This window comes from Labeo rohita, chromosome 5 (genome assembly GCF_022985175.1).
Source record: "Labeo rohita strain BAU-BD-2019 chromosome 5, IGBB_LRoh.1.0, whole genome shotgun sequence".
Classification (NCBI taxonomy): domain Eukaryota; kingdom Metazoa; phylum Chordata; class Actinopteri; order Cypriniformes; family Cyprinidae; genus Labeo; species Labeo rohita.
The window spans coordinates 9,552,555-9,576,965 of record NC_066873.1 but is presented as its reverse complement, the minus strand read 5'-3'; the positions used below and the strand labels follow the sequence as shown (position 1 = coordinate 9,576,965).

Below are 24,411 nucleotides of genomic sequence, written 5' to 3'. Positions count from 1 at the left end.
AAGTGTTGGGAGTGAGCATTGGTGTCATTTAACTTTTGGTTACACATTAAAAAAAAAAAAAAAAAAAGAGCCATTCATGCTCAGAAACAAGTGTACAGAACGGTGCAAATAAGATGCAAGATTTCACACTATATACATTTGCAAGGACATCTGAACCAACCATGAAACTGCTTTTAAAATAAGCTGATAAGTGCTTTCTCCAGATATTATAAACCTCACTAACCAACTCAAAACCAAAGTATGAATGGCAATGAAAGTACTATTGTTACGACATGACAAAGACAAAAATTCTTATAAATTGAATACAATGGTTCTCTTGCGAGAACACGGTCTCTGCTTTCAGCAACTAAAACTCAGACCACACCCCATTTTCCTTTACAGAAAGAATCAAAACATACTCCCAGAAGTCTCAGAAATGTATAGGGGAAAGAGAAAAATTCCCACCTCATGTAAGTCTCTTACCTCACACAGTAAGAATCATAATATACTCAATTCACAATATATATAAAAAAAAAAAATAATATATATATATATATATATATATAATATATATATATATATATATATGTAAATAACCGGTTTAATAGTTATGAGTTTCTACACAACATAAGGTTTCACTAAACCGTCCAATTCAGAATCCATCAGCAGTCATAAAGAGGGAGGTGCACTTAAACCCCAAGGGAGATGAATATTGTGGACTTTTGCTACCATCTAGTGGCAACAGCATAGACAAAGCACTTTCACACAAGCTAGTTTTATTAAAATAGATTATTTATTTAGAAAGTCTTTTCCACTCCACAAATAAATCATTTATTAAAATGAACTTTAAAAGTGCCTTCATGGCATTGCTACATGCCTCCATAAGTTTATTAAAGCACTACATAGACATTAGTTATATTCTAGAACACTCACATGTGCCTGCATAGCTGCTCAGCAAAACAATACTAAAAACACCACTAGTTTTAACACTGAAGTCTAGGAGCGGTTCTTGCTGACCCAGTGATATCGGTCCACCCTTGGACCAGAGAAGGCATAAGAGGGCCTGTAGCCTTTGAAACTCTTATGAGGTGGGTATGGTCCACTTGAGGAATGCAGCTGGTAGCCCTCAGAGGCATATGGCTTTCTCTTAGGGTAGGTGCCCCAGTTCTGCATAGGTGGGGGCTGCCCAAACTCACTGAACTATAGATGGAGAACAGCAGCAGTTAAAACCGTGCAAATTTAAGCAACCAGTAGCGTTAGGTGCATGATAAGGGACTGAAAAGTGGAAATTGGGAATGGGTTACCTGATAGACACTGTTTGGGTTGGAGACTGTTGGGATGCATTTAGGCTCTGGAACGGAAAGACTGCTGCTGTTGCTGCTGCTCACACTGCTGCTCATGCTGGTGTTTCCTCCCTCCTCATCTGAGGAGGTTCCAGAGTGGTAGTCCGACGAAGCCCTTTCCACTGCATTGTTTATCCTACGAGAGAATTCCCCATCTCTCTTTTGACCCTCCAGCTGGGTAACACAAAATGGGGTTGACTTCTCACCATACCTTTGGGAATAAACAACTTTTAAGTTTTTGGAATTACTACAGTGGTACAACAAAGCCATCAAAACTAGTCTGGATTGAGCACTTAAGTGACGTGACAGTAAATCACATGTTACCGGCATGACACCTCTCCAGGATCAACCCAAATGGTCATTTCCTTTGGTAATCCAAGATTTTCATAAACAATGTCACTCCGGCGACAAGCATGCTCAATAACCGGGTCTCTCGCTTGAGCTTTGTTCATCCTTAGACACCTAAGGGGGAAAAAAAGGCCCTTGAATTACTCCAATAAAGCATTTGATTTGATAAATGTTTAGGATGCATCAGGCTACTCACCTAAAAGCTTGTCCTTTGGTTGGATTTTCTGGGTACCAATGACTTTTGTAGTTTTCAAAGAGCACTGAGGTTAGTTCTACAGCAAACTTCTCCCTTCTGACACGATCCAGTTTACCATGTTTCTTCGCTAGTCTCGCAATAAAAAACACTGTTGCTGCAATCTCTTCCTTCATTTTTAAATGTTCAGGTGGAGAGTTAACTGGACAAGCTGGGTGCTTTTTTTCCTTTAAAATTACTTAAAAATATAAAATCACAATCAAAGAAACAAACAACTTGTTCAATAATGCAGCTGCTTAAGACGTAAATGCTACACTGTTGTTTTGCTTCAACTATAAAAAGTCATCACAAGCATCACACCTAAGAAATTCAATCAATTTCATCATCAGTCAGCCTTTTAATGTGTCAGGATCATTTGTAATTAGAGTAAACAGGTGTTTTAAATTGTGGGAGGAGCTAATAATCTGCAAAGTCTTTATTAATCACTATAGTCCAAGGTTGGTGAACTCCAGTACTCCATGATAATTTTTTTCTTCGTGCCCAGTCCCTCTGGGCAAGCCTAAACTTGCATTCACGTGGACTAAATGGTCTCTTTGGTAACCTAGTCCAGAAAACCATTGTCCACTATAAACATGCACAGCATCGCCTACCAACAGCTAACAACATAGCTAGTTTTCAGTGTTGACATAGATATGGGCCTCAAAGGCAGTTTGTTGTCTCCAAGCCTCGTTACGCTTTACTTTTGTTACTTTAAACCTAAGGAATGATAACAGGTAACGGCCTAGCAATGTATACTTTAATCATTATTAGATATTGCGGATAATAAGAATGGTAATTCCGAGCAAGAAATTGAATGACTGAGCAGCCGCTGAAATAAGCACATTCTTTAAAGTATATTACCTGGCGGGAGAATTTATTATTATTATTATTATTATTATTATTATTATTATCCTATTATTATTATTATAGGATCTTGAAACTGTGCGCCCTGATGAACGCCTCTCAACGCCTATTTTTCATTCGCGGACAATAAAAAGTCTGTGGTGTTTGCTGTAAATATGTTCGATTAAGGTAGTCAAATGTTTTTTTTTTTTTTTTTTTTTTTTTTGGCACTAGTAACAAAATTACTAGTATTGTTTGCAAGAAAAAAACATTTAGTTATTAATATTTAGTGAAAATAATTTTCTTAAGAGCTCATTTATTTAGGTTAAGTGCATTCCACTGATTTTACGTTGATACAGTTTCCCTCGTTGTCCGGCGCTCATCTCTGTGTTTGGGAGAAACAGCGCCAGTATCTGCTGCGGTGAGCGCCGTGGTTCGCGCTCAAGTGGCTCCCGCCTCGGATGGCGCTGAATTTGAACATACAATATCAGCTCTGGCTATAAATACAGACAGCTTGTGCTGGAATCCAACGCAGAGGGACGTTGCAAGATGATAGGGCGACACAGAGAGCTCCCGATGAGTTTCTTCAGGTAAGACTGACTTACTTTAAAAGTTTTTTGCGTTTTCCGCAACTACCTGATTTATTTGGCAGGTAAAGTTACCTGTAATTAAAAAGAACTATTGCAAGTTTAACCCCACCTGGAGATGTGACGTCAGCAGGGTCGTAACAACAGCAGATGAACACAAACCTGAGAGTGCAGAAGCATTCAGTCAGGTGAATTCTTACTGAAAGACTACAATTAATATTGTTTGTTATACCTCAGTAATCAGTGGATATTACTTCTTTCTTTGACTTGGGTATGTAAATTAGACGAAATATGTGAAATCTTTATTATGTTTGTCTTTTTTCCTTTAGGTTTATATGGTACAAACAGATTTGTGTGCTGATATATTAACCTGTTGGGGTTGGTTTGTAGGCAGTGTTGTTAGCTGATTGTTTTATAGAAACTATAATCACTAACCATACTGCCAACACAATGACCTACAAGGAAACACAGAGCTGATATGATTATTTTCTCTGTTGTTCTGATAGTTGTTATGTGTCACATTGATCTAATTGTAATTTACAGTTCAACCTTTGTGAAATAAAATGGAGAAAAAAATGTTTTGCAGGAGGATAAAGCAATGGAAATGGCCAGAGAACATATACTGTGTGGTCATCAGGCAGTGTAGTTAGTTGATTACAATCCCTATAGTAATCACTAACCTCACTACCAGGTGAAGGCCAGTTACAAAACATCATACAGTTATATAACAATTTGTTTTTGCTGTGTTTTTATTTGTAATTTTTGTAATGCATAGGCTACATCATACAATAAAGTGAAACACACCACGCTTTGTCTGATTAGATTTAATGATACAGTTCTGTTTTTTCTATGAGTGTATATTTTAAATATGTTAACTGACAACTTCCTTATAAAAAGCAGTTTTTTTTATTTAAGGTTCATAGCTGTGTTCTTCATTTTGATATGTTAATATGCTATTACCAACCTAATTGTTATTGTTACAACCTAATTGTAAAAAATAGTTCACAGTGTTAGACAAAAAAATAAATTAATTACAAAGGCAAAGACAAAAAATAAATTAATAAATATAATTTTAATCTTAAATTAAAGTATTTCTACGCTACTTACAAAAACATGTAGGATAACAATATTACTGTGCGGGCATGTATTGTCTTGTTTGGGTATTATACAGATTTATCATACGTTTTACTCAAAACACGTTATACATTAATTTCTACAATTAAGTAATTTAAAACATTATTGTCTGTTAAATCGTCTCGTCTAATATAGTAAGTTGATTAACGTTTTTTTATTTCAGAGCAGAAGAATGATGTCTCGAGTGTATTGTGCCTCTTCCTTTCTTGTAATTTCTTACACACTTCCGTTTACTAAGGAGCGTTTAGTCACCTTGGCAACAGTAAGGCATCCTCACATGACTGGTTACCTGTTGCTAGAACAGCAAGATCGCTAGCTATTATGACTGAAGAACTAGACGAAGAGGTTTTAGACAGTCTTGCAGAAATCGACAAACTTTATACAGTATTTGATGGCGCGTCCGAAGAAGATGTGGCATATGCGAAGGTTTTCTGGAACTCCCTTTCCCTGCAGCCACCAATAGAGTCTCGACTCGTTTCTGCTGACATCAGGCAGCGGTTAAAAGTCGCGAAGACCCCAAACTGTAAGTTAAGTGTAACGTTCGGTGAGTACGCGTATTATATATGTGCAAATTGTCGTAAAGTACATTGCAAACTTGTATGAATACGCTGTACAAATCACAAAAGAAAAGCACAATATTGTGTTTTCGTATGTTAGCCTATATATTTCGTGTAAACTAGAAATGGTAATGGTCCAGTGGACCAAAAGAAATAGGTTTCCCCACTCTGGTCCTCCAGGTCCACTTTAACTTTGATCAAACCCACCTACCTGTAACTTTCCAGTAGGAGAAAGTGGGGACGAAAGTACCATTTTTCAGAACAACATAATTTAAAAAGATAAAGTTGTTGACAGAGGTATATTTTTGCTGTGGTCTATAACTCAGAAATGTGGTCTATTAATACCAGGTGGTATTTTGTAAAAATGTAGAAAGGCTTCAGTATAATTTCAGTTTGAACGTAAGTTGCACATTGCTACTTTCGACCCCGTTGGTTGGGACGAAGGTAACACACAGCTGGGTCAAAAGTAACACAACAATACAAGCTAGATTTGTGTGTGTGTGTGTGTGTGTGTGTGTGTGTGTTACTCTTGTTTTCATTAAATATGTATGACTATGACCTTGTTAATATGTAACTGCAAACATATTTTGTCTTTAATCCTTGCAAAAGAAAAATTATTACATTTTCCTTTAAATTTAAGTTTCATCAAATGTTTCTGAGTGTACAAACTTGAATTGTTTTAATTATTTATTCAACTTATTTTTATAAAACTTTTTTTTTTTAACAGAATGAACAATATTAGAATTAGATTAGCATAATATAAATTCTCAACATAATTTAACAGTGGGCCTGTTCATGTTTCCATCAAGTTGTTTGTATACATAAATTCAAAATGTGCATAAAAACATCTGGAAACACTGCAAATTCATAGGTGGAGGTGGAAAAGCTAAGGTATGGCTAAAACCTAAATATGACTTAAGTAAATGCGATGTAGCAACAGCCCTGAGACTGATATTCCTGACAGAAATGCCCTCTCATGAACATGTGGCTGAATCAGACCTCTCTCTGTCTTTCTGACCCTCACTCTTGGCATATTCCTTTGGTATAATAAAACATAAATATTTATGATAAACGTTTTGATAAATGATGCAAGACACAGAAATTCACCAAATTAGCATGCTGCGGGACAAAAAAAAACACTTGTTGTCACTGTAGGGGGACAAAAGTAACAAGTGTTACTTTCGTCCGACAGGAACTCCTGACATTTAAATCCAATTTACTTCTATACTAAAAAACTCCAAACTTCGGGATGTATTACAGCACTAAATAACATGTAGACTAATCATTACTATGACACATGAAACAAGAAACACAACAACTAATTTGAAAAAAATTACCATAATCCATAATTTACTTTCTGGACCTAACTGCGGGAAACAATAACGAAATCATGTGATATTTCTCAGCCCCATCAAGGGTGCGTGCTGAATGCGTCTGTCATAGCTTGGACAGCAAATTTAGTCCAGGCTCTGAGAAAATAGCTTTGTTACTTTCGTCCTGCGTTACTTTCGTCCCCGCTCTCCCCTAATCCTAAAGATCTGGAGTAGCTTGTTCAGGTGTGTTTGATTCGGATTGGAGGCAAGGGCCAGAGTTCAGAAACCCTGTTAAAGTCTTTAAAAATGGTCCAAAATTTTAGTGGCACATAAAAGGAATTTAAATGAAATCAGATAAAGAAAACCAAGCCTCTGTTATTTTATTTTTAGCCACAAACGCTGCCACAAAACAAGAGTCATGGTCAAGTAAGTATAGTATGTTCTTTGTAAAAGTGTATTGTATTATTCATAAATGTAATCTGATTTGGCCTGTTTGTTTGCTCGCTTGGTAGAGAGGGATGATGAAATCCAGCAGGATGCTTACTTGAAACAAAAGCAAGAGGAGAGACAGAAATACATGGAGATGGTGAGGTCTTAGTGGTACATGAACATGCTTATGAATTCCATGTGTGAACAAACGAGCCTAATTTCATCAAAAGGTCATTGTTTTGAGTAATTAAGCAAATGTGAAAGATGATTATTTTGTAAACTTTACGATACAGACCTTCTTACCCTCAACAGATATACTTTGTATAAAAGTTTTCTTTTCTTTTCCTTTCTTTGTTTTTGATTATCTTCAGTATGTAGGCTAGGGCTATATATATATATATATATATATATACATAGTTCAGGTTGCTTTAGTTCAGTTCAGTAACTGTGTAAAGTTCATAAATTCTAAAACAAGTTCAATTCAACAATAATCAGCTCTACAGAAGTCAATTCAATAACAGTGTTGTTGTTGCAAAATTTGTCCATTATAAAACAAATCAATTCAGGTGTAATGCAGCAATCAAGAAGACAATAGTTCAGTCCAGTTCAAATTTAGATTGTTGTTTCCAGAATAACAATTTACAAAAAATTTACTCACCCCCTTGTCATCCAAGATGTTCATGTCTTTATTTCTTCAGTCGTAAAGAAAATGTTTTTTGAGGAAAACATTTCACCGTTTTTCTCCATATAATGGACTTCTGTGGTGCCCCGATTTTGAACTTTCAAAATGCGGCTTCAAATGATCTGAAATGCAGTTGTAAATGATCCCAGCCGAGAATGAAGGGTCTTATCTAGCGAAACGATTGGTTATTTTAATAAAAATAATACAAATTATATACTTTTTAATGCCAAACGCTCATCTTGTCTTACTCTGCCTGGACTGTTTTTGTCCTGGTTCATGGCAGTTAGGGTACATCGAAAAACTCCCATCTCATGTTCTCCCTCAACTTCGAAATCGCCTTATATTGCTGTTTTACCTTTTTTATTAAGGGTGTTTGATATTCTTTGCATTTTCACTTTGGAAAGACTGGGTTGGTACTTGCAGTAATGTAGGATGATTTTGAAATTATTTTTAAAGTTGAGGGAGAAAATACGATTGGAGTTTTTCGACATACCCTAACTGTCTTGAGTCAGAATACACAGAGTTCAGGAAGACAAAGGCAAGACGAACGTTTGAGATTAAAAAGTATTTAAATTGAATTTTTTTGAATGGAAATAAGCAATCGTTTCACTAGATAAGACCCTTCTTCCTCGACTGGGATCGTTTACAACCGCATTTGGGATCATTTGAAGCCGCATTTAAACTGCATTTTGGACGTTTAAAATCGGGGCACCATAACAGTCCATTATATGGAGAAAAATGCTGAAATGTTTTCCTCAAAAAACATAATTTCTTTATGACTGAAGAAAGAAAGACATGAACATTTTGGATGACAAGGGGGTGAGTACATTATATGTGAATCTTTGTTTTGAAAATGGACTTTTCTGTTATGGGGGCAGGCCCACAGGCTCAATACACTACACATGTAAGAATGTCAAGTAAAAGGACTTGATTAAATAAGGTATTTATCACTTCTGATAAGCAAAAACAATAAGAAAGATTGAGATATGTGGCATAATTTAGTTGAAAATGCACTTGTAAAAAATATGATGTGTGGGCCATATGGCCCCTGCTTCTAGACTTGATTCTCCCTTTGCTGTGATCTTTATTTCTAGACAGTCCATCGCAGCATAAAAAGCTAATGAGCCTGCCTAAGGAGGGCAGTTATGGATCCCTAATGAAAGATGATTTGAGATCAGCAGGGTTTCTAAGTGTAAGTCTGGCAGGCTGGATTCGCCGGTTTTAGAGTAGCTCTCAGTACGCCGCATAAGCAAAATGAGTCTCTGAGGAACATCACAGATAATTTAGGATCACAACATAAAATGGAACTCGTGTATGAGGCTTTAATGGTACTAAAGCAAGCATCACTATTACATGTTAATTATACTTAGATGCTAGAAATCTGAACACACTCATCACCTAAAATTCGCCACATAACTCATTCTGCACCTGACATGCTGTGCTTCATATTTCCAGGCAGCTTTTGTGCTGATTGATTGTACACTTTCAATGCTTTCAAACAGAGGTATCCGATAAGTCTACAGATTTAATTTAAAGGCTTCCATCACTGTCTGACTCGTGTAAATTTTCTCGCAGAGGAGTCAGTTGTAATGCTATCCTGCAGGCAGAATCCTTAAGAGCCTGCTTACCGCTCGTAAGTCCTATATTTGTGCGGTGATGAATCTCTCTGCATAGCTACTTTCTCTCCCAACACTGCACTAACCACATCTACTAATCGGATTAGCAGGAAATCACTGGTCTTGCAGATCAATTCATCTGCGTACAAGAAGAAACCATTGATTTGTCCCTTTTCGGGCATTGCTGGGGCAAGAAACTTGTAGGTTTTGCTTGACAGACTAAATAATCTTGTCAAAGAACCTGATGAGCATATAAGATTTTTAAAAAAAAAAAAAACTGTAGTCATATTAGGTTATGCAAAATATCAAAATATGATTTTCAGTATTTATTTATAGACTTGACATTACAATGACACAAAGCTGAAATTCTTAAATGGTAGTTGATCTCAGCCATGTCTGTAAAAATATCAATTTATTTTGTATTGTTTTTAAATTATTTTAAATGAAAATCATCAGTTAAAACTGAAAAATTATCATGAATGTCAGAATGTCTTAGTATTTAGTATGTCCCCCCTTAAAGGAGTAGTTAAAAATTTACAGATAATGTACTCATCCCCTTGTCATCCAAGATGTTCATGTCTTTCTTTCTTCAGTCATAAAGAAATTATGTTTTTTGAGGAAAACATTTCGGGATTTTTCTTCACATAATGGACTTCTATGGTGTCCCCGAGTTTGAACTTCCAAAATGCAGTTTAAATGCAGCTTCAAATGATCCCAGCCAAAGAAGGGTCTTATCTAGCAAAACGATTGGTTATTTTCTAAAAAAAAAAATAATAATAATAGTAATAATTTATATACTTTTTAACCTCAAATGTTCATCTGTCTAGGTCTGCCTGAACTCTATTTTTTCTGGTTTAAGACAGTTAGGGTATGTTGAAAAACCTTTTACCCTTTTTTTTTTTTTTTTTGTAAAGGGCATTTGACCTTTACATGTTCACTTTGTAAACACTGGGTCGGTACTTCTGCAGCGATGTAAGGTGATTTTGAAGCTGGAGGAGAAAATGAGATGGGAGTTTTTCGACATACCCTAACTATCATAAACTGGAATACACCAAGTTCACGCAGAGCTAGACAAGACGAGCGTTTGATGTTAAACTGTATAGAAATTGTAAAAAAAAAATTTTTTAGAAAATAACAGATCATTTCGCTAGATAAGGTTTAGAGACCTTTGCATTTAAATTGCTTTTTGGAAGTTTAAATTCGGGGGCACCATAGAAGTCCATTATATGGAGAGAAATCCTGAAATATTTTTCTCAAAAAGCATAATTTCTTTACGAGTGAAGAAAGAAAGACATGAACATCTTGGATGACAAGGGGGTTTAATGACAGCAGCACTACAGCTGTGTGAACTTCACGACATGTGTATAAAACCTTGTTTTCCAGTGTGATTTTCAGCTCTATATTGATTTCTTTTGATTTTTTTTTTTAATTCTAAAATGTGCGTTTTTTTCCCTAATTTAAATAAATAAATAGGATACCACTGTATATTAAGAAAATGTTTTAGGTCATATAGCTGGTTGCTATTTCAACATTTTTTATCAATTACTTGTTCAATCAATTACTTTTTTGCCATCACGGTGAAATTTTAAATGTTTCTGCTACTTGCAGTGTGACATAATTAAACATAAATATAACATGTCTCTTGATTAATATGGGATCATGAAAACTGTTTAGGTAATTAAAACTAATACTAAAACCATGAAAACAATTTTGGTAAAAATAAGCCAACATTGCCAAGGCAACTTTTCCCTTCTTCTTATTTTTTTTTTTTTGTGAAATTTAAGCTAAAGCACTAAAAATTACTAACTGGAACTAAAATAAATAAAAACTAAAACTGAAATTAAAAAATAATAAGCCTTTAAACCTTTTGATTGCTTCTGTTGTCCTCATTTGTAAGACACTTTGGATAAAAGCGTCTGCTAAGTAACTAAATGTAAACCTAAATAATAATATTAAAAAATGTATACTCTTAAAAATGTTTGTCATTTTTTGTTTGTTTTTTTGTTGTTGTTGTTTATTTTTGTTTGTTTGTTTTGTTTTTGTTTTTTGTGCTGAAGTAGTTTTAGATTATATTATATTACACCTCATAATACTGTTGCTGCCCCAATACAGTTTAGCGTCTCCATGTACTGAACTCTAGCCTTCCACATGCACTACCTTAGCTGGTGTCTCATGTGTTCTTCACAGCTTGGTCAGTCATTCATCTCCTTGCATCTGAAGCTAGCATGTTCAGCAGGGCAGTGGGCAGTGCCCTCTCTGTAACTTCTGCTTTCCCACTGTGAGTAATCAACCTGGAAACCCCAAGATGGATGGCCCTCTGGAGGACAGATCCATTTTATGAGATTACTCTTAGCTAATTAACCTCATTCCCAAACCCTCTGAATCAAGGGGTTATACATGGGTGGTTTTCATAAAGATTGGCTGTGCACTGTCAAAGAGGCTAAATTCAGAAATGCTTTGAAGTCATTTTTCTATGTTGCTCTATTAATGTAATGTTTAATATAATGTGGGAAAATGTAATCTTACTCCAGCCTGCTCTAATGTGATTTTGCCAATGTGTTGTACTGTTCCACAAATCCATTTCATTCAGTGTTTGCAGATTGCAATATGACAGATGTTTACACTCGGTGATAATAATCAACAGAGACATTACATTACATTATTATAACTGATTAACCTGCCATATAATGATATTGGCTTGAAAAATGGTTACAGTGTACAAGCATGTAATGGATTTAATGAAATGACATTAAGTGCAGCCAGAAACTATGGGCGCTAAATCAAAATTATGAGGCTTGTTTAGTAAGTGCAGCTGTTGGACAGCTGCTGCCTATTCAGCAGTGCTGTTATACGCAATAAAAGTGTATACAGATGGGCATCAATGTAGGTGTTGGTAGATAAATTTTGGAACTCATATGCAATGTACCCTGGTTGTGCGTTTACAAGTTATAAGTATATATATATTTAGTATTTGTAAAAACTAAATAATAATAATTATAAAAAATTAATATAAATGTCAAAAGCACATTTAAAAAACTGCTAAAAATGTAACTAACATTGAATTGAAAATTAAAAGTATAAAAAATAATAGCTAGCTCAAAATATTATAATTTTTGCTTAAATAGTTTTAAAGTTATTATAGTGTTATACTTCAGAAACTGTTGTACTATGTACCCTGGTTGTGCATTAACTTGCATATTTCATATTTGTTTTAGGCCAAGAAACGAGATCAGATTATTGCCCTTCTGAAAAAGCAGAGGGACGAGCGAATTAAGGTAAGAAATATACTTGGAAAGAGGTACTTGGCTCCATTAGCTTAAAGCATCCGCTCAGGTCTCTCCGTTCAGTTTGTATCAGCCTAAACTTCATCTTGGGTCTTCTGCTAACACAGCCATTGCATATTTGGATGCTGCTGGACCGGGTTTCTCAGACAGCCAAGTGTTTTATTTCTCTCCCATTCATTAGAGTGCTCTCTCTCCCTTCCTCAGCACTTTTTCCCTAGAGCCTCAGCATTTCTTAGGGCATCCTCCCCTATAGAGAAGGAGAGAAAAGGAGGGGGTGGGCTTCCTCAAGACTTTGATGTCTCTCTGGGGAGCAGCCTGATGATTATGGGGTGGTGGTGCTTTATCCAGCCCCTGCTGAGTACCTTACAAGCCTAATACAAGCTGAACTGAACGCGATATGATGATGTGATGTTATGCATCTCAGTTTTAGCTGTATAATGTACACTGCTGTTCAAAAGTTTGGGATCAGGAATATTTTTTATGTTTTTAAAGAAGTCTCTAATGCTCATCAAAATTCCATTTATTTGATCAAAACTACAATTAAATAGTTATTGCTATTTAAAATAATAGTTTTCTATTTTATTATATGTCATAATATAATTTACTTCTGTGATGCAAAGCTGAATTTTCAGCATCATTACTCAGGTCTTCACGTGATCCTTCAGAAATCATTCTAATATGCTGATTTACTATTAATGTTGGAAACAGTTGTGCTGCTTATTTTTCTTTACCTGTGACACCTTTTTAGGATTCAGGATGAATAAAAGCTAAAAAGAACAGCACTTATTCAAAATAAAAGATAAAATAAAAGATCTCAAAATAAATGCCGTTGTTTTTAACATTTTATTCATCAAAAAATCCCCAAAAAAGTATCACAGGTTCCAAAAAAATATTAAACAGCACAACTGTTTCCAAAATTGATAATAAATCAGCATATAACAATGATTTCTGAAGGATCATGTGACATAAAGACTGGAGTAATGATGCTGAAAATTTAGCATTGCATCACAAGAATAAATTCTATTTTAAAGTATATTAATATAGAAAACCACTATTTTAAATTAGAATAATATTTCACAATATTACTGTTTTTTCTGTATTTGTAATCAAATAATTAGCCTTGATGAGCAGACAATAATACTTCTTTAAAAAACATTAAAAATCTGACTGATCCCAAACTTTTGAACAGCAGTGTATATTTTAAATTTTACTGGTAAAAGTTTTCAGGTTTTAGTGTTAATTTATACATACACTTTTTTGTTGTTGTCTGTTTTGTATTTTTACACTTTGAAAAATATTTTCACTCAAAAATGTGCTAGCAAATTTCACCAAAAAAGAATCAGGAAATAAGACATTATATATGAAATTTTAAAGTAAAATAAATAATCTTTAATCTTTAATCACCAATAATATTTGTTTTATATGTATTTTTTAGATTAACACTTTTATTCAGCAAGGATGCAATAAATTAATCAAATGTAACAGTAAGGACATTTATATTGTTAAAAGATTTCTAATAATAAAAAATCAGTAGAAGAATGATGATAAGCAATATGAGTATATTAGAATGCACCAGAGCACCAAATCAGTATATTAGAATAATTTCTGAGAATCACAAAACAGAAAAAAAAAAAAAAAAACATTTACTTTAATATTACAGAAAACATTTACTTTAATATTACAGTTTTTACTATTTTTTTATCAAATACATGCAGCCTTGATGTGCATATCTATTTTTCATTTTTACTAGAAAACAACTGATTAAAAAAAAGTTATGTGTATGTTTCATTTTGAGTCATGCAGAATTAATACAGGTCTGATGTATATTCTCAACAGAAGGAGATGATTTCCTACCGAAACAAACCAAGAAAAGGCAACCTAGAGAAAAAAAGGTATGTTATTTCTCTTCTCTGTCAGAGATTAACATACATCTGATTATAATTTCATCTGGAAAATTATCTTTCACTGTCTCATTTGCAGCTTACGGATACCAATGCAATAAACGTTTTACAATTAAAGGTGATGGTATAGTGCAATGTGTTACTGCATTCAATAAAGTAATACTAATTGTGTGCTTAATAGGAATTTACTGCAGTGGACAGCATAGGGGAGCTATTCCGCTGATGCTGCTACTGTAAATCACATCCAATTATAAAAAAGAAAAGCACGTATGGCCTCAACCCTGAGTATTATTTAAAAAGGTAAACTGGTTAGGGGGGAATGGTTTGTCAGCTTGAAAGAGAGAGAAATTACTGACAGTTTCTAACAGTTTGATTATTATATGGATTCCTAGCCTACTAAAATTGATTTCCAGACCCAGTGATGAAGGGTTATTGGAAAACCAACTTAAGCTTATATTGAGGCTTGGATATTGATCTGAAATCTGTCTGATCTTTTCTGCTCCGCTTTGTACAGACGGCTCAAACCTGCATTGATTACCTGTCCTATTATCCAAAACAATTCTCTTTCTGATAAATGCATCATTGCAAAATCCTTTACTTAATGTCATGTAGGAAGACTTTCATTAGCCTGTGCGGTAGATTGGTTTCTAAAGCATGACACATATAACAGTAATGCTCAGATAAGCTTGTTTGCTGCATCTAAAACAAAGTGGAAAATAATATAAATTATAAGCATTTCAAATAGACTTTAAAAACCTTGAAATGATTTGTGTGTTCTCTGTAGATTGGCTCCAAAGACCCTTTCATCATCTGTGGATGAAGACCAGAAAGAAGTTCAAAAGCTCCAGTAAACATATTGATGATATTAAAGAACATAACGTGTCATTTTATTATAGTAAACAGACAAATGTATAAGATGTGCACTTATAATGCAGCTAGACTAGCCTATATGTGTTTATCATTTGTCTGTTTGTTTGTTTTAAACACTTCAAACATTAAATTCTAACCTAAAGACCAGTGAGCAGTGTGTACTTGTAATCGTTGTATGAATTGTTGATATCTTCAAATAAAAGCGCTTAGCGTGTTAGTTACTGTTAGTTGATGACGTGTTGTGATCGTCTGTGCGTCGCGCGCCTCACTCTGAACTGCCTCTTCAGACGTTCACAAAGATTTCAGCGGATAACGGAACAGGTGATCGGGTTTCTACTGGACGAAGCCTCCTGGTGTTGGATGTTCATTTTTTATTTCCTTGGCTTTTCTTTGTCTTCGTGAAATTACTTTTAAGACCCATGGAAGTTTGATAAAAGATGATAACATGGATTTAATGAGAAAATGTGGCTGCGTGTTGGTTTTGTTCAGCGTCTCCGTGTGCGCGTCAAAGCTCCTGGGCGGTAAGTTGCACATTTAAGAAAGACCATTTCAAAATATTAAGCTATGCATATGGTACATGGAAGAAAAGCTTTCTAAATTGAATAAGGGTTGAGATCTTATTTTAATTTATAATGTGATGTATGTCTCGTGTGCATTTGCGCAATAACTTTGCTTTTCCCCCCGACTCTTTTGTCTCCTGTTTAACTCATTTTAATGAGATACTTGAATATAGGAAGTGACTTCTTTAGATCATGCTTTAACAGTGCTGTTTTTCTCTCTTCACCACTTGTAAACCCGACGTGTTGTCCATCCCTCCCTGTGGTGCAGACATTTATGAGCCTAGAGGTATGTTCTGCCGCAGACACTAATGGCTTTCTTTAAATGAAATGAAGCTCCATCCCATGTCTGTATATTTATATGATACTCATTTTATCTTTAAATATCTACACTCTTAGGGAAAAGGTACTCTGGAACACCCTGGCCACTTTAGTAGTGATTTTTTTTTTGTCACTACACAATGTTTTATTAATGTTCTTTGTAAAAGGAAAACACTTTTTATGTATTGTAAAATGTATTGTAATATACATAAATGTATAATTAAATATATACATTTTAATATGTGTATTAAAGGGCTTTGTGCATGGAGAAAATTAGATTTTCTATTTCGCGATTTACAATAGCTGACATTTTTCTGACGGTGCACTTACAGTCACTTACAGAATACAGACTCACTTTTCAGTGTTTCAAAATGTGGTTTGTTTTTCTTTATTGTTATTGATGATTTATAATACGATTACACTGATTTGAACTAATAAAAAGTAATTCATCTATGTTAATAATACAGTATTTTTGTAAACAAAACAGTCAATAAAATGATAGCCAATTATATTATTTAAAAAAAAAAAATCACATCTATTATAACTTATGAAGATTTTGCTGTAATATCTGTCCTTGTAACTTTAAGACTGCTAAACCAGTATAGGTGTACAGTAGATTCCTACATGAGTACAATAATGTTCATCTCTTGTATCCTAAGGGTATTAAAGAGTATTAACAGTATTACATGGACATGGAGATAATATCAATGGAAAGGAACACATTTGTGACCCTGGACCACAAAACCAGTCATAAGGGTCAATTTGTTGAACTTGAGATTTATACATCTGCTAAAAACCATTGATGTATGGTTTGTTAGTATAGGACAATATTTGGCTGAGATACAACTGTTTGATAATCTGGAATCTGAGGGTACAAAAAATCTAAATATTGTGAAAATCGCTTTTAAAATTGTACAAACATTACCATTACAGTATACCATTGTCTTTCCTAACATCCATAATGTGTCTTTCAAGGCCAGCAGATATGCAAGCGTGGCACTGAGAAGCCCTGCTATAAAATCGCCTATTTTCAAGACATTCGGCGTAAACTCAATTTTGAAGATGCAAGCCGAGCCTGCAGGAGTGATGGTGGAGACCTTCTCAGTATTGAGTCTAAGACTGAGCAGAGGCTGATAGAGAACTTCATCCATGAACTGAAAGCATCAGATGGAGACTTTTGGATCGGCCTCCGTAGGGATCAAGGCTATGAGGAGATAAACGGAGACTGTCCTTCTCAATACTACTGGCTGGATGGAAGCCGAGCAACTTTCAGGTATAATGAGAGCCACATTGGACAAATTTCCTTTGTAGGTGCTTTTGCTCATTGTATTGTGTTTGTGCGTGACAGGAACTGGCACTGGGATGAGCCTTCTTGTGGGTTTGAGGTGTGTGTAGTGATGTACCATCAGCCCTCTGCTCCTCCTGGTCAGGGTGGGCCCTACATGTTCCAGTGGAATGATGACAATTGTGAAACCAAAAACAACTTTATTTGCAAGTACACCAAAGGTTGGGAATGTTTTATTCAGCTGATTTCTTAGTCAATTAACATTACTAATGATATACAGTAGCTCACTGATTTGAACAAACCCCAGCACTAAGCATTAAACTTCAGCATACTGTAACTCATCCTGCACTGTTTATACAGACATGAATGACACATGTAAATAGCGCAGCTTTGTTAAGAGAGAAGTGCTATTATTTTTCGAAGCAATTAGGCTTATGATTTCCATCTGGTGTACAATGAAAAAGGCAAAAAAAAAAAAAAAGATAGCTTACATTCCAGAGGAGACCACATATCTGAAGAGCGGAATTTGAGGAGTGCTCCTTTAACATTCACATTTTGTTCAGAAAATGTGGACATTTATTTAAAAGTTAATATTTGTGGTATTATTGTATATCAGTGCTATTATAGCAATATTTCATTAGAGCATGCTAGAACATCAAGAATTGTTTAGTATGTGATAACACTGTCTTCATGTGTTGTTTCAGATATACCTCCAGCACCAATCCCTGCAGAAAATAAAACATATGAAGGTAAGCTAGGAATATTGTGCTTGAGAAAATTAATTAATTTGTATATTAATATAGCACCTCTGCATAACTAGCAGTGTTGGGAGAAACACATTGCAAGTAACGCGAGTTACGTAATAATATTACTTTTTTCGAGTAACTAGTAAAGTAACGCATTGCTTTTGAATTTCTAAGAAAATATCTGAGTTACTTTTTTCCCCATTTATTGATTGACAAGTCTCCTATCAGGAAATTGGGAGTAAACATGATGTTACTGTATTCTAGATTAAGTGTGAACATGCATTAATTCATCTCACTCACAAAAAACAGATTCAGTATTCCTCAAAATAAATATAAACAGTGAAATGTAAACTCAGAATATGACGCAACCCTGCAATAATTAAATATGTTAAATAAAAAAATATCCTTTATGTATTTAATCCGATTTTATTAACCAGTGTTTTTGCTGCTGATCTTAGATGATGCAATTCAACCATACTAATAAGCAAAAAATACTTTAGATAAACTAACATTTGTGCTTCATTTTTTTATAGCTGAAGAGTGATCTCCTGCATAAATATACTTTTCTTTCATCCTGAGGTGAATTCATTTCACTTTTGGTGTAAAAGGGCTTTTACATTAGAATTGTTTTATATTAAAAACAAAGAAGCAAGCCCTGCCCAGATTTAAAGTAACGCAAAAGTAACATAACGCATTACTTTCCATAAAAAGTAACAAAGTAATTAGTTAATTTTCAGGGAGTAACGCAAAATTGTAATGCGTTACTTTTAAAAGTAACTTTCCCCAACACTGATAACTAGTATAAATGGTTTTGTGAAATGTTTTTTGTTTTTTGTTTTTTTGGGGGGGGTTTTCTGTAAAATAAGTATACCTAATGCAGTGTTTTGCTGCAGTGCAGTGGTTCAACCAATAGGGGTTTCGAGGGGGCCGCAATAAAGGCCTGTCCATACCAAGGAAAATAACTGTAACTACAGTAATAACATCTATAAAGTTTTAATAATAATTTTAATTCTATGAGAATAGGGATGTCCACATTAACAATAACAACACAGTGGAACAATATTGTTAAAGTCACATTCAGAATTATTTTGTCTAGCTGTTGAACAATAATATATATATATATATACTGAAAGCCAATCAAATTCCACCTGATTTTAAAAAGCTCAAGCATTTAAAGTGGCAGATTACATTACTGCAACATGCGCTCATTAAAAATAAAATGTTGTAGTGCTAAAGTAGTTGTCACTATTTATCTTTATGTTTATCATTTTTCCTGTCAGAGAGCCTTAAACGATAGTTCACTCAAAAATGAAAACTGTCATCATTTACTCACTCTTACCCTTAGCACTCACTCACTTAGCACAAAGATATTCTAAAGAATATTGGTAACCAAACAGTTGACAGTAGCCATTGACCTCCATAGTATGAAAAAAATACTATAGAATTCAATGGCTATCGTCAGCTGTTTGGTTATACAAGTTTGAGTACATTGTTTTTTCTTTTTTATGAACTATTCATTTAAGTCTTAAAATGATTTAAATTTAGTGTAATTAACATCATTTTAATTACAATTAAAAAATTTAATTACCAGCGGTCTGTATCAGCATAGATTGAAGGACCTTAAAATAATGTCTTGAAGAAAAGAGGGTTTTGGTGTCAAGAATGTTGCGGACCACTGGCCTAATTCTGGCCTAACTGGATGGATTCATTTTATTGTGCAATTTTGTGAGAATATGAGAAATATTTGTACTTGTTTGTTTTATACTTTTTTCTGTTTGTTGTGCTGCTATATTGATGTCTTATACCAGATAATACCATAAAACCTGTTTCATATACATTACAGATGCTCTTCCGACACCCAGAATACCCAGAAACCCATCTGTCACAGAGAAGGATGATGGCATGAGGGTGCTCGTATCTGAACCTCCAGGTGAATCTCACAGAATTTCACAGATAAGACAGAAGACTGTCATGACATGAATACAATACAAGGGATCTAAAAAGTCTGGGATTTTTTTTTTTTTTTTTTTAATTTAAACTTGAATTACCTGGAGTAAATATAGTTTTACAATTCTGAAAGAGTTAAAACAGAATTATTATGATGCAAATTGAAGACAAACATTTCAGCATATGCACTATTTCTAGATCATTTAAGGGATAGTTCACCCAAAAATGAAAATTATGTCATTAATTACTCGCCCTCATGTCGTTCCAAACCTGAGACCTTTGTTCATCTTCGTAACACAAGTTAAGATATTTTTTATGAAATCTGAGATCTTTCTGACCCGGCATAGACAGCAAGGGCACTACCATGGTCAAGGCACAGAAACATAGTAAGGATGTCATAAAATAGTCCATGTAACATCAGTGGTTCAACCGTAATTTTATGAAGCTGCGATAATACTTTTTGTGCGCAAAGAAAACAAAAATAACTACTTTATTCAACAATTTTTAAACAACATACAGTAATGCCTGGTGTTTTTTTTTTAATGTAAAATCTTTAAAATTATATATCTATCTATCTATCTATCTATATATATATATATATATATATATATATATATATATATATATAGATAGATAGATAGATAGATAGATATAATGATATACACTGTTGTTCAAAACTTTGGAGTTAGTAATATTTCCAGTAAGGAAAAATTCATCAACTATTTTTGAAAAAACATTTATAGCGTTACAAAAATAACAAAATAAATGCTGTTCTATTGAACTTTCTATTCATCACAGGAAAAAAAAAAATAATTAAGCAGCAAAGCAGTGCAACTGTTTGTTAATAATGAGATATAGATAATAAAATATTTTTTTTCTTGAGCAGCAAATCAGCATATTAGCATGAAGGATCATGTGACACTGAATAGTGGATAATGGCTGCTGAAAATTCAAATTTGCCATCACAGAAATAGATTGCATTTTAAAATATATTAAATGTAATAAATATAATAAATGTAAACGTGTAAACATTCCACAATATTACTGCAGCCTTGGAAGAACATTAGAAACTTTTTTCAAATATATTTAAAAAGTCTTACCAACCCCAAACTTTGAACTTTACTGGTTGCACTAACTAAATTCCCATATCATGTCTTTCAGACAATGTTCTTAATATCGCTTACATTGTGCTGCCAACCATACCACTTCTGCTGCTGTTGATTGTTGCGACGGGAGTTTTCTGCTTTAAGCTGTTCACAAAGAGGTGCGTTGTTTGACTGCTCACTTAACTGTTCAAAAACATTTTAAATGTGATAAATTTGATAGCATACAACATCATTTTTGCATGCAGGAAGAAACAACAAACTGAGACCCCACCAAAGGAGCCAGGATACTGGGCCGCTGGAGAAAGATGCAATAGCCCGAGCCCGGACGTCTATAACGTCATCCGAAGGCAGCATGAATCAGACCTAGCAGGTACGCGGCCTGACATCAAGAACACTTCCTTCCTGGGTTCTTCTCCAGACACTCCACCTGGAGATTACGACAACCTGGCAGGCAGGGACACTGAAAGTGGTTTTGTGACACTGGCCAGCACTGAGAGCGGCTTTGTGACCAACGATTTGTATGACACGCTGCAGGGCCGTGGAAGCGGGAGATATTACAGAGACCAGGGATGGATGGATGAATTATATGGCTACTGATACAAAAGATGAACATTAGCCAAGTCTTACCCAAGTATTTCCTTGGTGACAGATATCCAATATTATCAATATTTCAGTGTAGGTTTTCAAATCAGGAGGACGCAAGAGGTTAAAAGAGGCCTGGATATGTGTGGATTCTGTCATTTTTAAAACCTCCAATCGTTTGGATGAATGAGAGAGTGTGTTATTTTAATATCATTCTTAAAGCATTATAGTTTTTGTTAATATTTCGAATTAGATGCATTTTAGTTTTAGGTCATTTTCATTAGTTTCTTTTTTTATATATGTTGATATATGTTTTTTACCTTTTAGTTCATACTTTTAGCTTTATTTTAGTACTTAAACTAAAAAAAGAGAAATGTTGCCTTGGCTGAAATAACATAAACTAAAACAGATTTAAATTTAAATGTAAGTTTAAAGGGGTTTTTTTATATTTTGTTTTAGTTAGTGATTATTTTAAAGTAAGTAATTTTTTATGGTTTTAATTTTAGTTTCAAACAATAATAACCCTGATGAGAGAAACTAATTCCCAGATTTCTGCAGATCTACCATCAATTTACTCTAATGAGACTTTCGGTGCAACAACATCTGAAGTTTTTGAGTCCCATATGATTATCAGAAGGAGTTTACCCTTTTCTCTTTTTTATTTATAGTACGATTTTAGTATTCATAGGCTCCTATGACACATACAATACCTATAACATTAATACTTGCCAGTTTTTAATGCATCTTAAAGCCAAATTCTGGAGGATGAACACTCAAAGGTGGTACAATGTTACAAACAAGCTGCTCAACAAATCAGAATGAGATGCTTGGATATGAGATGGCTTGTTTGTCCTCACTGGTTGGTTTGCATGACCCTGTTATGCTGCTTTTACTGGATGTGCTGTATGGGGCTCAGTAATTACACTGTGACAATGTCTTGCAGACTGTCTTTTCCTGTGAAATAATGAATGATCAAACATCCTTCAAGTTTCTTATATGCAAATATTGGAATGTGAATGCAGTGATGTTAATGAAGCCTTAATAAACAAAAACAAATGAGTGAAATTGAAACTAAATACATTTACTTACATGTTTTGGCAAATTTAACACCATCTATAGTGTTAGGGGTAACACATTGCAAGTAACGTAAATTGCGTAATCAGATTACTTTTTTTTTTTTTTTTTTTTAAGTAACTCATAATGCATTATTTTTTAATTTACAAGATAATATTTGAGTTCTCCTGTGCCCATGTTTAGAGAAATTGGAAGTAAATGCAGAGGCATTGTGTGCGCTGTGTAAATATGATGCTTACTGTAGTTCTAGACTAAACATGAACATGCATTTACTCTCACTTGCACAAAAACAAATTCAGTATTGAGTGTTTTCACGACTCGACATCAGTCGGCCATACTGGCAGCACTGAACATAAACAATGCCACTGAACCAAATGAAACTCACATATTTAGCTGATTATTGCTGCTGAAAATGGTCAAGCATTGTCATGTTTTGGGCTGTACTAATCGATCGGACCAGGAAAAACATTTGGAGTACTATAGACTATCAAAGGTTATAACAAATCAAGAAGAAGAGTGGAAAAAAACTGGTCAAACTGAACCAGGATTTCCAGGGCAAGAATCTTGACAACATTTGTGTTTGTTTTTATCATTGCTGGTCAGGTAGGTAAAATATTAGGATAATATCTTAATTAATACTGCTTGTACATATCTTTAATTACCACCTAGCCTATTATCTTTAGTTTGTCAAAATATTGCACTCTTTCCTGCTTACTAAATCCTTCTGCATATGATTTAGCAGCTTCCATGCGTTTTTCTGTGGTTTAGACAGCATAAATTAACAGCACAAAGTATTCAGTAGTACATTTACCGTACAATCCATGCTGTTGTTTACAGTATCGCCAATGTGGCCGCACATCCCGATAACTGACCAAAATCGCCATGTAAGTGCAAACCCTCTGTTCCTCAAAATGCATAAAAACAGTGAAATGCAAACTCAGATTATGAAACAAATTTGTAATAATTATGTGGGTTCACAAAAGTAATTTTTGGAACTTTGAAGGTGTTGAACTTTCATCACCTGCGTCCTATTCTTCATGCAATGCATAATGCAGAACAAACAAACAAATCCAGCCCAGATTGAAAAAGTAACGCGAATGTAACGCATTACTTTTCATAAAAAATAACGCACTTCGGTACATTTTTAAGTAAGCAAAACAGCATTGTAATGCATAGCTTCTAAAAGTAACTTTCCCCAACACTGTCTATCATGTGCATGTGTGGTAAAAACAGAAAATAACACCAGGAAGCGTTTCTGACAGCAGGGGTCGCTCTCTGACAACATGCTCAGAGGACTGGGAGCGCAGATGTACAGATCTACAGATGTTGAATATGTACAAATATATTTAAATAAAATATAACATTGTATGCATTTTAAAGCATTTCATTTATTGCATGTATGTTTATTTAAAATATAAAAATATATAAAATATATAATTATTAAACATTTGTCTCCAAATCACTCGTCACTCCAAATAGCAATATTTAATGTGTAATCAAAGTTATTATAAAATATTACAAATCCATTTGGTGTGCATAGTAGACACAATATTATCTTTATATGCATATGTGCATCGATATACATTATACTACTAAGTCAATAGTGGATAATATCCATATTATCCACATGGAAAATATCTGTGTATTATAATTATTATTATTATAACTGTTGTTG

General features: G+C 34.2%; 3 protein-coding genes across 4 annotated transcripts; 2 read left to right on the top strand and 1 right to left on the bottom strand.

The window, feature by feature from the left end:
• Nucleotides 1-750: 750 nt before the first annotated feature.
• btg4 (B-cell translocation gene 4) lies at nt 751-2,244 on the bottom strand. Its single transcript, XM_051109008.1, has 4 exons — nt 1,867-2,244; nt 1,647-1,784; nt 1,284-1,533; nt 751-1,179 (listed from the first exon to the last, which is right to left on the bottom strand). The coding sequence occupies exons 1-4, from the start codon at nt 2,037-2,039 to the stop codon at nt 976-978; spliced, it is 765 nt and encodes a 254-aa protein (XP_050964965.1). The 5' UTR covers nt 2,040-2,244; the 3' UTR covers nt 751-975.
• A 1,801-nt stretch (nt 2,245-4,045) lies between these two features.
• hoatz (HOATZ cilia and flagella associated protein) lies at nt 4,046-15,129 on the top strand. 2 transcript variants are annotated; one of them, XM_051111203.1, is made up of 6 exons: nt 4,046-4,989; nt 6,727-6,762; nt 6,849-6,922; nt 12,279-12,338; nt 14,184-14,239; nt 15,033-15,129. In XM_051111203.1, exons 1-6 carry the CDS (start codon nt 4,788-4,790, stop codon nt 15,097-15,099), a joined length of 495 nt encoding a protein of 164 aa, XP_050967160.1. In that variant the 5' UTR covers nt 4,046-4,787; the 3' UTR covers nt 15,100-15,129. The 2 variants fall into 2 exon arrangements, with proteins under 2 accessions (XP_050967160.1, XP_050967159.1); XM_051111202.1 differs by having other exon boundaries at nt 4,046-5,010.
• Nucleotides 15,130-15,430: 301 nt separating this feature from the next.
• Nucleotides 15,431-22,761, top strand: layna (layilin a). Its single transcript, XM_051111201.1, has 8 exons — nt 15,431-15,639; nt 15,947-15,964; nt 16,972-17,269; nt 17,345-17,502; nt 17,986-18,030; nt 19,871-19,957; nt 21,136-21,238; nt 21,326-22,761. Exons 1-8 carry the CDS (start codon nt 15,564-15,566, stop codon nt 21,675-21,677), a joined length of 1,137 nt encoding a protein of 378 aa, XP_050967158.1. The 5' UTR covers nt 15,431-15,563; the 3' UTR covers nt 21,678-22,761.
• The last annotated feature ends 1,650 nt before the right edge of the window (nt 22,762-24,411 follow it).

What these genes read in the sequence shown, in the direction of transcription:
- btg4 (XM_051109008.1), bottom strand. Translation starts at nt 2,039, where the DNA reads ATGAAGGAAGAGATTGCAGCAACAGTGTTTTTTATTGCGAGACTAGCG. An exon ending in CCTGGAGAGGTGTCATGCCG is followed by an intron (nt 1,534 to 1,646) that starts GTAACATGTGAT and finishes TTATTCCCAAAG; the next exon opens with GTATGGTGAGAAGTCAACCC. An exon ending in ACCCAAACAGTGTCTATCAG is followed by an intron (nt 1,180 to 1,283) that starts GTAACCCATTCC and finishes CTCCATCTATAG; the next exon opens with TTCAGTGAGTTTGGGCAGCC.
- hoatz (XM_051111202.1), top strand. Translation starts at nt 4,788, where the DNA reads ATGACTGAAGAACTAGACGAAGAGGTTTTAGACAGTCTTGCAGAAATC. An exon ending in AAAACAAGAGTCATGGTCAA is followed by an intron (nt 6,763 to 6,848) that starts GTAAGTATAGTA and finishes CTCGCTTGGTAG; the next exon opens with AGAGGGATGATGAAATCCAG. An exon ending in GACAGAAATACATGGAGATG is followed by an intron (nt 6,923 to 12,278) that starts GTGAGGTCTTAG and finishes TATTTGTTTTAG; the next exon opens with GCCAAGAAACGAGATCAGAT.
- layna (XM_051111201.1), top strand. Translation starts at nt 15,564, where the DNA reads ATGGATTTAATGAGAAAATGTGGCTGCGTGTTGGTTTTGTTCAGCGTC. An exon ending in TATTTGCAAGTACACCAAAG is followed by an intron (nt 17,503 to 17,985) that starts GTTGGGAATGTT and finishes GTGTTGTTTCAG; the next exon opens with ATATACCTCCAGCACCAATC. An exon ending in GCTCGTATCTGAACCTCCAG is followed by an intron (nt 19,958 to 21,135) that starts GTGAATCTCACA and finishes CATGTCTTTCAG; the next exon opens with ACAATGTTCTTAATATCGCT.